Source organism: Diabrotica virgifera, chromosome 9 (assembly GCF_917563875.1).
Source record: "Diabrotica virgifera virgifera chromosome 9, PGI_DIABVI_V3a".
In the NCBI taxonomy this organism is placed as follows: Eukaryota; Metazoa; Arthropoda; class Insecta; order Coleoptera; family Chrysomelidae; genus Diabrotica; species Diabrotica virgifera.
This window is the reverse complement of record NC_065451.1, coordinates 180,754,811-180,773,070: the sequence shown is the minus strand read 5'-3', so window position 1 is coordinate 180,773,070 and position 18,260 is coordinate 180,754,811. Positions and strand designations below refer to the sequence as shown.

At 31.9% G+C, this 18,260-nt stretch overlaps 1 protein-coding gene across 1 annotated transcript in view; it reads left to right on the top strand.

Annotated features, from left to right (window-relative positions):
• The window catches only part of LOC126891863 (uncharacterized), a 100,247-nt gene extending 86,022 nt beyond the window's left edge, over nucleotides 1–14,225 (top strand). The window contains exons 5-6 of the mRNA XM_050661190.1: nucleotides 3,820–4,108; nucleotides 12,906–14,225. Coding sequence (XP_050517147.1) covers nucleotides 3,820–4,108; nucleotides 12,906–13,174 — 558 coding nt within the window. The 3' untranslated portion in view covers nucleotides 13,175–14,225. The remainder of the gene's footprint in view (nucleotides 1–3,819; nucleotides 4,109–12,905) is intronic.
• Nucleotides 14,226–18,260: the final 4,035 nt, after the last annotated feature.

Here is an 18,260-nt window from a genome sequence, read left to right as displayed (position 1 = left end):
TTTAATAAAATTCCAAATTTTTGATATAGGTGTGTTTTTATTTAGTTGATTGATAAATTCTACCCAACATTTTTTTTGTTTTTGTTTAAATAGTAGTTTACACTGTGCTTGTATTTTGCGTAGATCTATAGATATAATTTTGAAAATTTGATACTCTATTATACTTCTTTAAAGCGTCTTTTCTATCTCTCACTTTCTCGTCGCAATCTCTATCCCACCACACTGCTCTTGTGGTTTTCTTACTAGAGGCTGTGCGACATTTCATTGCCTCACCAGCTGCTTTATTAATATTAGAAACTAACTGTTCAAAATTGTCTTCAGTGGAAGTGAAAGTTTCATTTTCCATGCTGTGTGTTAAAATATTTTGATAGTGTTCCCAGTTGGCCGAAGATTCAATCCATTTTCTACTTGGTTGTATTATGCTGTTATTATTCTCCTTGTTAAGATTGTACTTATGGGAAAGTGGTCTGAGTCTAGCGTATCGTCTAAAGGATTCCATCCTATTTAACCGATCAAGCTTGGTGAAATAAGTGTTAGATCCACTGGAGAAGGATTTTCATTTGGTCTAGTAATTTTTGTAGGTCTACCATCATTTAAAACAATAAAATTGAGATTTTCTAGAGCATCTGCTAAATTTTACCTTGAATATTGTCGTGCACCGAGCCCCATATGCTATGATGTGCATTGAAGTCCCCATAAATTATACTTTCTCCTTATATTTGTGTAAATATGTTCGTCCAATCATTTTTAGTAGCTTGTACATTTGGTGGTTTATATATACATATTATTGATATTTTGAGGTCTTCTATATATATTGCACAAATTTCTACTTTTGTATTAAAGTTTTTTCTAAATTTTATTTCAGAATAACAAAATCTTTTATCAGTATTCATACGCCACCATATCCATCTGCTCTACTTTTATTTATAAAATTATAGTTATTTAATCTAAAACTTTGGTTAGGTGATAACCAAGTTTCATTTAGTGCAATTAAATCAACATTTTGTGTTTGCTTTATATGATTTAAGAGATTTGGTTTATTTTTTATTATAGACTTTGCATTCCACTGTAATATATTAAACTCCTTATTCATTTTGTTGATTTCCATCATCTTGTTGAATAGATCCTAATAAATGATTTAGTTAATTTTGTGTGTCTTTTATAACCTGCATTTCTGACATCTAAATTAAGTTTTTTATATAAATATATTTTCGAATATTATAGGTAGTTTTTGCACTACTGTCATTTCTAATTTTTCCTTGTTTATCTGAAAGTCTTCTCTGTGAGGATTCGGCAAGATTGAATAATTTATTTTAATTTTATTTTGAAAATTTGGTGTTTCTTCTATAATAATCGGTGAAATAGCTTACGCTTTTTTGGTTGTGATTGGGGTACCCAATTTTTATTTGAACTGGTTGGTGTAGATGATATGTCAGAGTTATCAATTTGAGTCATTTGTGTAAAATTTTCCAAATTATTCAATACATCAAATCTATTATTAGAAGTTACTTTAGAGTAACTGCTATTTTTTCTAACAATTCCGCTTCCTTAAAAGATAAATTTTTTTGTGACATAATCTTTTTTACATTTACCTGTTGCAAATATTTGGGACAATATCTGGAAATAGACTGATGTCCATTTGTTTAACAATGTATGCAATATTCTTCTTTTGTGCATTCTTGAGTGTCTGTATTTTTGTGAATTTGGCCACATCGTTTACGTTTATTTGTGGTACTTCTACACTATTTTGCTCTATGTCCATATCTTATACATTTCAAACATTGGACCACCGGATAAATATATGGTTCTACTACAAACCTGACCAAATTTATTTTTACATATTGTGGTAAATTATTATCTAAAAATGTCACGATAAGCATTTGTCTAGGTACATATTGTACCTCATTATCTGAGCCTAGTATTTTCTTCGTCATTCTTTTTACCTGCACTACTTTTTTTTCGCTCTCAATATTATCTAATAAGTATATATTTGCCAGTTAAAAACGTGTCAATTTCTTTGATTATACCCTTCTTGTGGTTAAAAAACATAGGAATGTAAGCGATTAAATTATTTTTTTTAATAACCTCATTTTCAATGATTTTATTTGCTGTATAGAATGTTTTAAATATAACTTTTACTTTGTTTCTACCTATTAATTTAATGTCAACAACCTCGTGTTTAAAATTAGAATTATTAAAAAGAAAATGACCTACTTTTACTGGTGATAAACGATAACTATTATCTACTGGTTCAACAATGACATAAAAGGGACCTATATCTATTGCTGCATACCTGTTCTGGATATCATAAACTTTACCATTATTTTTTGTTATATCTATTTCTGAGTTTATTACGTTTCTAGCAGGTGGATCCTGTTTAGGCGGGGGCTGATCCCCGCCTATTTTATCGTCCATATTACCTTAATACAATACTATAGTACTTATAATGAAGTTTCCAATACCTTACCTAATCAGAAGAAATAAATTGTCAGTAAACTATTCTAAACTGCAAATAACATATTAAAAAACCAAACGGGAACACAAACCAACACACTATCTACTAAAAACCGCCAAAATTCAATATTTTCTGTAAGAGATCCAAAAATAATTATAACTTTGGCATTTGTCAACTTGACACTAAAAATATCATTTTGAGAACTTTGAATAACCTTTCAAATAAGCTAGCACACGACCCCTATTATCATTTAAAAAATAGTCGATTACGTCATCACGCCCAGATGGATGACATTACTAGTACGATATATATGTCAAAAAATCATAATTAAAAATCGAATAACTTTTGAATTTTACATTTTTTTCTAATTCTGTAAATAAAACAGTTTAGAGGGGGGTCAAAAGATAGTGAATAGCCCTGTACATTCATTGGGGCCGACTGACCAGCTCTGTCCCGTCATACAGCTTACCGACTATAATAACTTTTATTTATATTCAATTTAGAATGTGTGTACCGATTTTCAGCCTTAGTAAATGGATTTAATTACCTCCGTAGCTAACCAACTTTGACAAGCTGTTAGTACCACCTGTTCTACGTTTCGCTTGACCGACCGCAGTATGTTTCTCTACACAATCACGGTAATCAACTGTGAAAAAACTAGCTTTAGTAAATTCAGAGAGATTTTTCGGTGCTGCCTCTCTGTCTATTTACTCTATCACTTAAATTTATTGTTTTTCTCATGATCATCTTTCAGTGCGTCACAGTTTTTCGATTTCTTTCTAACGCATTAAATTGTATGTGACAGAAAAAAAGGCACGTCCGTGATTACAGACATTTACAACATTTATGCTAGTTATTCTAGTTGTCTATAGATGGCGCCATAATAAAAAAATATTTTTTTAATTAGATAATAATATTACAAATATAATCTGTCCAATTTATAAGACTATACAAATCAAAGAAAATACCTTTTTATAAATGCAAGAAACACATTTGATTTTTTTTTATTCCAAATTGAAAATAAAATGTGACAACTGTCAGATTTAACTAAAATGTCATGTTAGAATAAATGTCATAAATGTGTATTATCACGGACTTACCCTTTTTCCTATCATTTGTTACGCACTGAAAAATGCTCATGAAAAGGACAATACCTATTTTACATCGTTTATCGAGAAGTTCGGACAGTGAGTATTGGAAGTATATATATTCAATTTGTATTATATTCGAATTAACCATTTGGTCCTTCAAGGCAGATTTCAACTAGCTATCTATGGTTGTATAATTCGAATGGCATTCGAATTTAATCCGATGTTTTAATTAATAATTAATAAATTAACTAAAATCACTATTTATGTTTTTAGGTTGTAGACCCAGAAACCCGTGAGATCCTTGGTGCCAATCAACCCGGAGAACTGCTAATCAAAGCAAAAACGGTAATGAATTGCTATTACCAAAGAGACTGTAGCAATAGATACGATAAAGACGGATGGTTCAGAACTGGAGATGTCGTTAAATACGACGAAGACTGCAACTTCTACGTAGTAGATAGAGTGAAAGAAATGCTTAAGTATAGAGGTTGGCATATTCCGCCTGCAATTTTGGAACTGGAACTATCACATCATCCTGCTGTGCGACAATCTGTGGTGATAGGTATGTAAAAATAAAAACCTTAAAAACATTTTGTTTCTTTGGCATCCTAACCCTGGATGGGTTTTTGTCCGTCTTCGATTACGACTTTTGTCCGACTTCGAAGTCAGTCTTCGATTATATTATTATGCCACTTTAGTTTTTATTGAAACATGTTTCTTTTAAATTTTGAAAAAGATGCAAACAATATTTATTATTAATATTCCTTCGTCTTCTTTTGGTATCATAACCCCTTTCCTCCTTCCTTTTTAAGTAGTTTTTTGTAGCTTTGTGAATCGTTATACGGTGTACCTGCAAACTATTTTTTATGTATTTTAAAAGTCAAAAGGCAGATATCGAGCACTGAATTTATTAAATCTTGCCCAAACTTTCGCTATCTAGAGCATCCTCAGGGCATCTGAAATAAGTAAAGAAAACGCCATTGTAGAAGAGGAAAAAGTTAGACACTTCGACAAAAGGTGATGTGATAAAACGTACAAAAACGTTTCTAGACTTACTCCGTCAATAAAAGAAGGTATCCACGAATGTCATTTAATTAAAATAAATAATTTGTTGGCAAACTTAAATTAACATCTTACTAAACACTGAACAAGGGACAAAACAGATAAATTAAAGTGCCAGGAGGTACTACATTTTGCAATATGGAGGCAGAATGAAGTATGAAGTAATGGAGTATTACTTTTCTTGACGGAAATGATCCAGTGATGGCTGACAGATGACAACTTGGTGAGACTGTGACTGTGTAATATGTACAGTCACTACACATTGGGCTGCACATTAAAAAAAACTGTAAACGATCAAAGGCCTCAAGCAAGACAAAACAGTATCAGTAGCAAACGGTGAAATGAGAGGTTATTAAAATTTTTTTTTTGTTAAATTATTTATTTGTAGTTAAATGTGAAAGCCAGTTACCACATTCAAACTTGTCAGAGGTGAGCTAAGATGTTGGTTGGCGACAATATTTGTGGACATAGATATTGGATGTGGTACTGGTTAACATCTGAAGAGTGGGTTGCATACTCTGTAGTACTAATTAGGTATCAGCTGTTGAAAAAAATTGAAATTGACTTATTGAAATGGACCGAGTAAAATTTGAGATTTAGAAAACTTAATGAAATATGAAATATTATACCACTGTTGAGTCAAACTTGAAGTCAATGATCGGAATACAAGATTGAAGTGTCAAGCACTATCCAAGATCAAATGAAAACAGCGAGGGCCATGTAAATATATGATGTCAATGAAATATTAAAATTCCAAAAAAAGAGTATATATAAGTTATAATTAAGGCCAGCTGTAAAACAATTAACCCCAAATAAGTTTGGCTAACATGTAATGTGTTATGGACGATACAAATTTAAAGAAATGTAAAACTATTAATGAATACAGACTCAGTGCTGGAAAGCCTATACAGTCGAGCTGGGACTCGACAATTTTCTTTGTGACACGGGGACAAGAAAATACAGCGTGTTTTATATGTTCGTTCATGGGTATTCTTTCATTTTTCCGACTGTATTTTTCCTTTATTTCCCGACGACGAGCTGGGCAAATACCCAAGTAGATGGAGGCCAATAAACTAAAGAAGAAGAAGAATATACGTAAATATATATAACCATAAAAGGAACCACATAGTTAAACTCTGTGACGTCACGGGTCATTTGAACTATTTTAAAATAAAGAAGACTTTAAATTTGTACTTCTAAGTTATTATGAGTTTTTGAAGCGTGAAATTTTGGAAATCTCATTTTTATACAAAACTTGAACATTATTATGTAATCAAAAAAATGTTCAAGTTCCCTATTGGATAAAATGACTAATGTTGAACAACTTTTTTTCTGTTTATTAAGTTTTTTCACTAAGTCAATGCTTTTCTAGTTATTGGCAAGTAAATATGTTCATTTTCCAATGAAAAAAAAAAAAACACCTGTTTAGACGGATTTTCGTAAATAACTCGAAAAGTAAGTATTTTATCGAAAAAAATATAGGTATCTTATCGAAAAACATGGTGTAATTTATGAAGTCTGCAGACCCAATAGAAGCAGAGCTGTAGCTAATGAAAAGGAGGTTCTTATTCGTCAAATTACAAATCGAATATTTCAATGTGAAATAAGTGTTTAAAAGAAGCTATATTTTTATTTTTTTAGGTGTTTTTTTTTAATATCAAAAGTAAGAGTAAGGTACGCTCAAAATAATGTAATTCCCTTTTTTTTGGTAAACAAATCGTGAAAATTACCCCCTAATTAGCATCCCAAATGAAATTAATCGTTACCGCTTCATCACAAGATACTTTACTTAGGTAGTGTTTATATGATCTGAAGTTTTATCGATTTAAAGTGTTTATTTTTGAAAAAGCTGTAGTTATAAGGGTTTGAACGAGTCACTAATCATGAGTGTATGCAAATTTTGAACAGCCATAACCAATTTCCTCTTACAGAAAAACAAAAGATCCAAAATATTCAGAAAAGCAAAACCTTATTTTTACTGCTTGAAATTTTTTACTGAAATTTTTGGTATCATTAATAATTTTTAAGTTATTTGGAAAAAAGGAATTTATTCAAGATTAAGATTAAGATTAAGATTAAGATTAAGATTAAGATCAAGATTAATAACTCGAAAAGTATTGACTTAGTGAAAATCTCTATGGAACAAAAGTTGCTTATAATTAGTCAGGTTATCCAATTACGGACTTATTTTGAACGTATGTTTTTTCACCCCGAGAATATCCCCAGATACAGCACACATCGGCACAATATCACTTATTTTCTTGTTAGCTATGTGTATGACAAATTTCATGTCAATATAAGCGGTTCTTTAGAATTCACAGCAAAAACCGTGAGCAAGTAGACTATTATTTGTAGACTAAAATATCAAAATGAAACAAGAAGAATAAAATCGTAACAAAATAAATTAAAATGCCTGATTTCTGATATGTTCTTGCAAATGGGAATCGGCAGTAACTGGTTGATATACTAATAAAATTTCGTGTGTGTTTATACTTAATCCTATTTAATTTCTCAACTTTTATTTTAAAATTAATTTTTATTTTTTTGTTTGTTTTTTTTTGCAATTTTTGACTCCGGTTTTGGCGCCCCTAAAGGATTGCGCCCGTGTGCATTGCACACTTTGCACATATGGTAGCGGGGACCCTGAACGCTTCCATTAGTCGTACACAACGTACCATTACAAGTAGCACAACGAAAAATGGAGAGATCCATGCTTGGCCTAACTTTGAGAGACAGAATACGAAAAGATGAGTACGGCGAAGAACTGGAGTGGAAGACATCATAAAACGCATTACGAAGTTGAAGTGAAAATGGTCAGGACACGTCGCAAAACGGAGAGACAACAGATGGACAAAGAATATTTTGGAGTGGCGGCCAAGGGCAGACAAGCGAAGTCGTGAAAAACCACCTACCAGATGGCGGACAACATAAGAATAACCGACAAACTGGATTGCAGATGCGCAGGACAGAAAAGGGTGAAGACATCTTGAGGAGGCCTATGTCCGACAGTGGACAAATTTGGCTGTGTGATGATGATGATTCCATTAGTCGTTACTTATTCCTACTAATGATAGCTACATCGTCTGTAGCTTAGCCTACTTACGTATTATTGCTTTTTCTGATGACTGCCTCAAAAACTATGCTGAATAGCACATGGTTGATACTGCGTCTCCCTGTTTCACTCCCACATTCATGTCAAATAGGAGAGTCAGTTCTCCATCTATTCTATAAGGTTCTTTATGAGGCTGATATATTTTTTAGGTATACCTAGATTACGAATTTCTTCCAGCATTTTCTTTCTTTTTACACTATATTTAGTCTGGGCAGATTATCGAAGCATAGGCCATTTTTGCGAAAAGTTATTTATATACAAGCAATTTTATTACTGGAATCGAATCTTATGATTGTATATATTAATAATATAGGTATGCAAAGTCCGCAGATAGTGTGCTACTTTTTTTATAAACAAAATGGCGCCCGAAAATCGTGTTTTTTTAAATTTTTGCTCTATAACTTCAAAGACTTTAACTTTACATCAAGAACACCCAAATAAAAATTCAGCGTAATTAAATTTCTGCATAGAGATATGTTATTCCTGATTTACTCCGACGAAAATTTTCCCCGGAAAATGCGGGGTTTTCCAACAAAATCTTTAATTTTCAACTAAAATTTTAGATAAGTAATTGTCTATCAATAATTAAATAACATGGTAATATAAAAGCTCTTTTCATATAGATTATAATTCCAGAAGACGATGAAAATTGAATAAACAGTTAAGCAACAATTTAATTGTTAATTAAAAAATTACGGTCGCTATAATAACCACAATAATTATGATACATAAGATTAACTATGATTTTTGTATAAAACGACACTGTACCTATCTAATTTACTTTACAGAATTGAAAGTAGACTATTTCAGCGGCCTCAGGAATATTTTAAAATTATAAACAATTTTTTGTCTTATAAACAAATCGAATATCTCGGGAAATATTAAATTAAATTAAATCATGAAAACGGTATTGGAAAAAAGCGGCAGGACGCTTCTTCTAAAAGAAAAAAACGTTGAATTGTGATGAGTGGTTCCTGAGATACAACCGGTCAAATTTGACCGGCATTTACGACAAAGATATAAACAATAGGATCATAATTTTCAAACCGTCATTTCTTTATTTTTATCCTCTTTCTTCACACTAATTTTCATATCTTTAAAATAATCATAACATAATATATTATTATAATAAAAACTATCGATATTACGAGTGAAAATTTCCAAAAATAGCAAAATTCCAATCAAAAATTAGGTTGGAGAAAATGTAATTAAATCTCAAAGTTCAAAATCGGTATATTAAAAAAATGCATTTTCTCGGCTTCCCATGGAGCAGTTTTCTTCATTCTTTTTTTGTTCCCAAGTAACTCGAGTAGAGTCATCTAACTAATGCATTATTAAATGTGAGAGTTGCTTTTGTTTTGTTATAATAAATTAATTTATTTATTATAAAAAATTGTTTAATTTGTTTAAAAAAAGATTGTTTAAATAATTATACAGCTTTCAAGTGAGAATATTTGTGTTTTTAACGTTAAAAGGTACACTTGTAGTAAGTTTTTCTAAAAAAAGTCTACAACTGGAAAAAATATATTGATTTCTTTTCTGATTAATATATTAATCTATTATAACAAAACAATAGCAAGTTTGACATTTAATAATGCATTAATTAGATGACTCTACTCGAGTTACTTGGGAACAAAAAAAGAATGAAGAAAATTGCTCCTTGGTAAGCCGAGAAAATGCATTTTTTTTAACGTACCTATACCGATTTTGAACTTTGGGATTACATTTTCTCCAGCCTAATTTTTGATTGAAATTTTGCTATTTTTTGCAATTTTCACTCGTAATATCGATAGTTTTTATTATAATAATATATGTTATGAGTATTTTTTTAATTAACAATTCAATTGTTGCTAAACTGTTCATTCAATTTCCATCGACTTCTGGAATTATAATCTATACGAAAGGAGCTTTTATATTACCAAGTTATTTAATTATTGATAAAAATAGGTTTTTCTAGCAAACAGTCAAACTAGTCAGAAACCGTTAGCAAACAGTTGGTCAGTGAGAGAACATAATACAGTCACCAGTGCTATCCCCTCTACTCGCGCTGGTCGACTATTCGCTGATGGTTTCAAACCGTTTGAAATTGATGCTAGAACAAACCTAATTACTTATCAAATTTTTAATTGAAAATTAAAGATTTTGTTGTCCAAACCCGAATTTTTTGGGGAAAATTTTCGTCGAAGTAAATCGGGAAAACACGTCTGTATGCAGAATTTAATTATGGTGAATTTTTATTTGAGTGTTTTTGGTGTAAAGTTAAAATCTTTAGAGGTATTGAGCATGAATTGAAAAAAAACACGATTTTCGGGCGCCATTTTGTCTATAAAAAAGTAGCACACTATCTGCGAACTTTGCGTACATATATTTTATAGACTAATTTTGATAGTGTACAATGCTGTAGTTTAGTTTACCTTGTAGTCGATAAAATCACCGGCCATTGTTTTTAGGGTCTCCGCTCGTATACTATCGGTCTCTGTGCTTTTGTTTATTAGTTTGTTAAGAGCCTTCTGTATTTCTGTAAGAGCACAAACAAGCTCGTAAAATGTTTGTTCTATCCTTCTGATTGCTCGTCTCTTGTAGTCTGAGACTGATGCATTTTTTAGCTGTCTTTGTATAATTCTGAGCAGCAATTTTTTCAGTTCTCTGCATGTGTTTGCGAGATTTTGTACATACTATTTGTTCCGTCTCCTTTTTAGTTAATTTTGATTTTCGATTTTATTTTACGATGTAAATTCATATCAGTAATTCTTAAAGTTTGGGTAAATTAGTTTCCAGAAATCTCTTAAAGGATTAAATTACATTCATTTTTATATCTATTTCTGGGTAACATTTGTCATTTGTATCATAAGCCTTGCCTTTAGAAAGTAGGTATGTATTTGGAAATTAACAGTGAGGCAACTCAAGCGGTTATTGTTAGCTTCTGAGAAGGACAGTGATGACGATTTTGTAATTAAGTTTTTTAAGGTGGAATTGTGAAGCATTTTCTCTCGCAATTTTTTCGTCCAGTATGGATTTACTTGAAATTTTCACAAAAGGCAGAGAATAGTCCAAGGATCATTTTCTATTTCATGCCGCTGTACGCTAAAACCTTGGGGGTGGTTGCCACCCTATCTCGGGGGTGGGAATTTTTTATTACATATTAACCATGTAAATCGATGTAAAAAGTAATTCTAAGAAAAAAATGTTTTTTACATTTTCTTCGTAAAACTAATATTTTTCGAGTTATTCGCGCTTGAAAGTAACAGTTTTTCGATGAAAAAATCGACTTTTTTAGAGGGTTTTTTGAGAATACCTCGAAAAATATGCATTTAATCAAAAAAACTGTGTATACCAAAATTGTATCTTTTAGTAACACAAACCAAATTATTTTTCTGTAATATCTTTAAGACCAATACAAATCGAGATACGGCATGTTAAAAGTTAGCTTTTTTCGTCAAATGCATAATTCTAAATATTCAAAGTAAAATAACGGAACAACTTTGCCTTTTTCGAGGAAAACTTAACTAACCTTTTTCAAGTATACAGTTAGACCTTTCAAAAAATAATAATTAAAAGTTTCTAGCCTAAAAATTAAGCGACTTATGATCAAAAAAAGTCGGTACCTGTTTTCTTTATGAAAAAATCAGTGAAAACAACTCCCTAACTACCCTCCTAATTAAAAATTGGTCTTCACATATCTGTAATTCCTTTTATATTTGTATTATCAATACACCCAAGAAGTTTGACTTATTTAAAAGGCCTAATTTTAGAAAAATTGGAGTTTAATAAAAAGTGAATTTTTTGGAATTTCCCATTTTTTACCATTTACTTCAAAATATCTCCGAAAATACTGGAGATATGAAAAAAATGATGGCCTACTAAATTGTAGCTTTTTTCATAACTAAAATTCCCTGGTGCATAGATTTTCATTACAGTGAACAGTTAGCGAGATATAGCTGTTTAGAACCTCTATTTACGAGCAAACACCCCCTTATTCGCGCCCTTTAAACCCACCCAAATTAAAAACTAAGGGATCTTACGGAATTTTGTTTACACAGTCTTATAACTCTTCAAAAATCCTGCTAAGTTATTTTTGAAAAAAACTTTTTATCATCAAAAATGAAGAAGCTATGTTTATAAAACTAATTTTTTTTTTCTAAAAATTCGGATAGTCCGCTTATGGATAATTTTCAATATAAATAATACCACAGAACCGGTTCGTATACTGGAAGATGACTAAGAAACTATTTGTATTTGTACATATTTGTAAATTCGTATTTTTGTGTAAATAAATGTTTTTGTAATTCTTTAATTCTACTTTTTTTCTGTATAGATCTATTAAAATGTCTACTTATAAAAGCTGTAATGTTATTAAGGGTGGTTTTTAAGGGTTGAAATATTATGATATTCTAAATGGTTTATCCTAAAGCATAAAATAATTATTATTTAACCAATCAAAACCAAATTTTACTCATATTAAAGTTTACAATGTTTTTATATAATTTTTGACAATAAGGGGTAGTTTACACCCCTAAAAATAATCAACGCCCTTAAGCATGATATGGAATATGAAGTACAGGGTGAGATGATCCTAATCCCAAATTTTTATGTAAATCGATGCAAGCCGAAATTATTCTTTTAGAAAAAGTAAATTTTTTTTATATAGCTCCAACAAGGGTGGTTTAAGGATTGAAATATTATGATCGTATATCTTAAAGCATAAAACAATCATTATGTAACTAATAAGAACCAAGTTTTGACAATATTAAAGTTTAAAATGTTATTTTATAATTTTTTACAATTAGGGGTAGTTTTCACCCTTAAAAGACCAAAAGCGTACAACGGCTCATAGAAAATGAACTAGAGGGTGTAATGAGCCTAATCCCAAATTTTTGTACAAATCGATGCTGGACGAAAAAATTGCGAGGTTTTGCCATTTTTTCAGCTTCATTTCCTCGACTATAGACATTTTTGTGTTCCCCACAATCAGGTATTTCTTGTGAGGAGTTGTTTTGTATTTTTAGTAGTATTCAGTAGCCAGCGAAAATTAGATCTGCAAACACGTATAGTAATCAATAAATAGTTCTGGCGAAAATAATCGTGGGTTAAAACACTATTATTAAATAATTTTAAATAATAAAATATTAAATTTTATAAGCATGAATTATAATACAAATTGGTCACAATTACAATCATATTTTAGGAAGAAAGCACGAAGAAGATGGCGACCATCCTATGGCGATAGTAGTTCTGGAAAATGAATACAAAGGAAAAGTAACCGAAGAAGATATAGCGAAGTATATTGAAGAAAGAGTTCAAGATAAGCAAAGGTTGCGTGGTGGAGTGATGTTTGTCGATAGTATACCGTTAACACCTTCTGGAAAAGTCAAAAGGAACGAACTAAGAGACCTAGCCGAACAACAGTATTGCTGGAGGTATTCCAAACGGCCCTCTATAGGTAATTTTTATTAGTAGAGGATCAGAAATAAGGTCGACCTCCACACCGACCTGTTTAATGGATAAAAATTAATGGACATGTAATTTAGTATATTAAAAAATATAAAAAAAACAAGGGTGCCCGATATAATTTTGTCCTGGCTATAAATATGTTATTAATATGTAATTAAAATGATTTTTTTATAAATAAAAACAAAATCGGCCCGGGTATAGGTATATTATTTTAGATTTTTTGGATCATTCGAAACAAAAAAGTATTTGGTAATTTTTCTCTAAGTTGATGGTTTTACAGTTATAAGCAGTTTAAAACTGAATAAAAAACAAAAAATAACCATTTTTACTGCTCAAAAATACAAGTTAAAAATATTATTTTTGTAATTATGAACTACCTAAATTCATCGGAAGTAGAAATCAACTCGGGAATCAAGGAGATAGCTTGAGCCCATTGCTTTATAATTTAGTAATGGACAAAATCATAACAAACATTAAAGCTAGGTACTGGAAAAGGATATAAGATGGCAGAATAGAAAAACGAATAAAAATCCTCTGTTATGCTGACGACGCAATCTTAATCTCCTATAACGAGGAAAACCTACAGAGAATGGCACAAACTTTCAATGCAGTGGCGAAGAACTACAGCATGAAAATATCAACAGCTAAGACAAAATGCCTGGTAGTGTCAAGGGAACCCATAAGATGCAAATTAGTAATTAACTACAAACTAATTGAACAAGTCTCGAGATTCGAATATCTGGGTGTCGGAATATGTAGTTATGGAGATGTTAAAGAGAGCGTCCGAAAGCAAGCAAATAAAGCCAATTACGTATCAGGATGTCTTAATTCAATTATTATGACATCTTTTTGTTTAAATATATATGTAAATACCTGTTAGTCAACTAGCCTACTTCCTTGAGTTTCCACAGCATCGTAAAATGCCTGGTCTAGGTCGGTAGTTACCGCTGTCGGAGTACATGTGACTACATCGTCAGTAATAAACGTAACTGCACTAAGACTTCTTGCACAGCCAGTATGGAAACAGCTTTCACAAATACTGCACTTTACACCATTTAAAACATTCTTTTTACACTTTTTACAGGACTTTGGCTTAGGAACATTTTCCAACGTGCCTATGCCATTTGATGCCATGTTGCCACGTCTGAGGGATGCCATCTGGAGAAATAAAGATATGAGGCTGGAAGGGAAGTACGCATATACAAATCATGTGTAAGACGGATCATGACGTACGCGGTAGAAACCAAGAGGATACTGAGAACATCAGAAATGAGAACGTTGAGGTCAATAACTGGGAAGATACTGAGAGACAAAATACCGAACGACGAAATAAGAGATCTCTGTAACATACAAGATATAGTACGGTGGGGAAGACAGATACGACGAGAGTGGAATCAGTATGTGACGAGAATGGACAGCGGGAGAATAGCCCGTATAGCCAGGGATTCGAAGCCAACAGGCAAAACGAACCAATTGGAAGGCCCTTTAAAAGGTGGCGAGCCCACATAACAATTTCATGTTCTTAGTATATTCATAGAACATACTTTTCAGAAGAACATACTTTTATGTATGTACCTACCTACATACATAAATTTTTAAATTTTATTAATTATTCTTAACAAAGTTGATAATCTATAAGCTAACATTATTCTTCGCATTCTTTTGAAGATATTTTAAAAGTACTTATAATATAAGTAATGTGTCAAGCATAAATATACTTTTAAAGAATATTGAATAAAGGTATATTCTAAGAATAAACCTTTTTGAATATTCCGAGATACTACGTACACGAATGTGCTCAGTCTATTAGGTACGAGAATATTCTTTGAAGTATATGCAAAGAACATGAAATTTGGAATGTTTTTTTATGGTACTTGCTATGCTTGCACTACGCATATACTAAAAAGAATATAGGTACTCCGACGAATGTTGGTAGAATATGCTTTGAACATGATGCGAGCATCATTGTTATGTGTGAGATAGCTGACAGTCAACATCACAGCTACGAATACAAGCTCAAAATCGGTTAAGAACAGGTCAAGAGGCCTAATATAAGAAGAAGAAAAAGAAGAAGAAGAAGAAGAAAAAGAAGAAGAAGAAGAAGAAGAAGAAGAAGAAGAAGAAGTAATCATTAACTACCTAAATTCAAGATGTAACCTTATTATATCAGATACCATTACGAATTTTTGACATGTTTTATTCTGAAATATATTTTTTTTAATTGTTAATGAGGAAGGTTCCTTATGAGGAAGGTTCAAGAATAAGTTCAAAATACTAATTAAGAACTGATAGAATAAGGTTTGAACATAAAAAAAAGATACTTCGTAATTTCAAAAATAATATTTTTTATTTCTTGTTTTGAGCCTTGAAAATCGTCACCTTTCGTCCTTTTTTCAGTTTTAAATTGTTTATAACTCGAAAACGATCAATTTGAGAGAAAAATTCAAAAAGACCTTTTTTTAATTCGAATGGTCCAAAAATTTTTTTAATTAATAAAAACAGTTATTTTTTAATTATTAATTAATTTTAGTCAGGAAAAAATTATATCGGGCACCCCTTCTTTTTTATAATTTTAAACATAATAAATTAATTTAGTATATTAAAAATTATAATAATAATAATAGTCTCCCGTTTAAACAAATGAAAACCGAACTAACTTCTGAATTTGTACGAAGGGTAAGACAGCTTAATCGGTCATATCTCAATAGTAAAAATTTGTTTAAGGCATTAAATACGTACGCCTTTTCCGCGCTTAGCTACTCATTTGGTATTATCAAATGGTCAAAAACCGATATAGAAAGTCTTCAGCGGAAAGTAAGAACACTTCTCACAAAGGCACACAACCATCATCCTCGCAGTGCAGTAGAGAGAACAACATTACCGCGGTATCTAGGAGGAAGAGGACTCATGGACATAGGTGAGCAATTGGATAAACAAGTGGCTAACTTAAGAACTTATTTTCAGGCACAGGCTGAATCATCTACTTTACATCGTGCAATCTGCGCAGTAGATGACTCAACGCCGCTTAAACTGAGGGAACAAGAAATGCGCATAAACCACCTATCTAAGGACGAAAAAATGCGCACCTGGATGGGTAAACCACTGCATGGACGGCATCTCAATGAGGTCAACCAAGAATATGTCGACAGTAGAGCGTCGAACTATTGGTTGGTATCAGGAAAGATGTTTCCCGAGACAGAAGGTTTCCTACTTGCCATTCAGGATCAGGTTATTCCAACTAGAAATTACCTGAAGTATATTGTAAAAGATCCTCAGGTCCAAAACGACAAATGCCGATATGGATGTCAAGCCCAAGAATCCATCCAACATCTTACCGGGGGCTGCCAGGCGTTTGTCGGAACTGATTATAAAGAACGCCACGACTCAGTAGGAAAGATTCTCCACCAAGAACTAGCTAACAAACTTGGACTTCTCCAAACCGACCATCTTCCTTATTATCAATACGTCCCTGATAGAATGCTTGAAAACGACAACTACAAGCTATACTGGGATCGCACTGTGCTCACAGACCAAACAGTGGCACACAATAGACCGGATCTCATACTAGTTAATAAACTTACTAGACAAACAACATTAATAGAGGTGGCGATACCTAACAACAATAATCTGCGTGTTAAGCGCAACGAAAAGATCGCGAAGTATAGAGATCTCGAAATACAAATAAGGAGACAATGGAGAATGGAAAGTACCCAGACAATACCTATTATTATTTCTACTACTGGAGTCATTCCAAAGAACCTCATAGAAAACATCAAAAAGCTAGGTCTAAATGAACATCTTTACAAGACTATGCAGAAAGCTGTGCTACTCTCGACCTCCAGATGCGTGCGAAAATTTTTGGGAGACACTCCGGCGTACCAAGTCACCTAGGGCTCGATAACATGGAAAGAGTCCCACCAGAGCTCAATCCTTTTGATACCCTAGGTATCTGGGATGAGTGAATTTTCCCCTTACAGGGAGTGCGGGCCGTATGGCTAAATCTGGTCTCCCGTTTTATACCGCACGCGGCTTTTAGAGTACAGCAGGGTAGTCTGCTATATCTAGGGCCTACGGTATACAAGGAAGGTAACAGGGCCAGTGCTACGCTTCAACCGCCTATTATATATTATATATTATCAAATAATTTTTATCCATTAAACAGATCATTGCAAGTCGACCTTATAATCGTATATTAGACTATGTATATTAATGTAGGAAATATTTTATACAAAAATATTTTTGATACAAAAATTGTACTTATTTATTACTTAAGTAATATATTTTTCCATTTTTTTCTTAATAGAAAAATAATTGGAGAATAAAAAAATTTATTTAATTCTAGATAATTACAATAAATGACATATTGTTTATATACTCATTAATAATTAAAATGTAAAAAATGTAATACTTTTATTCAAATAAATGTTTGATGATTTATTTTTTTATTCGAAGTTGTTTCTTTTTAAATCGACTGTATATTTGTGCTACAGATCCACGAAAACGAAACACCAGAAAATACAGAATTAAACAAACAAGTTAGGAAAAAAGTAAGAAAATGCATTATACACTGTAACACGAAACTTGTAAGAATAATTGAGGCGCTCAGGACAACAGTGGCCTAACCCACAATCCACAATTTTACCAAAACGCTTTTATTCAGAGGCGTAACAGAGGCCCCCGGAACATGAAGCTTGAGGGGGGCCCAATATCTCAGGGGTCCCATCATGTCGTCTGATATATTATGTAAAATGTGTTATTGTTATATATTATTTTACGCATACATACGCAACGTTTTTTAAACAGAGTAGTATTGAAAATGAAGTTGTCCATCAGATACATATGTACGAGTATTAATAAAATTGTAGATGTATTAGCTGATAGTGGTTCACGAAGAAAGTTGTTCATCTCATAGAATAGAATAATAGTATGTAAGCAATCATTTATTAACTTTAGTTCTATTTTATTTCATACCAATAAAGATGAAAAATGTAAGTTGCTATAAATATTGCATGAATAGGTACACTAGTAGCCCAGTAAATGAACGCTCTGGAGTGTAATTATCAGCTGCACGACGGATTTGCTTGACAAT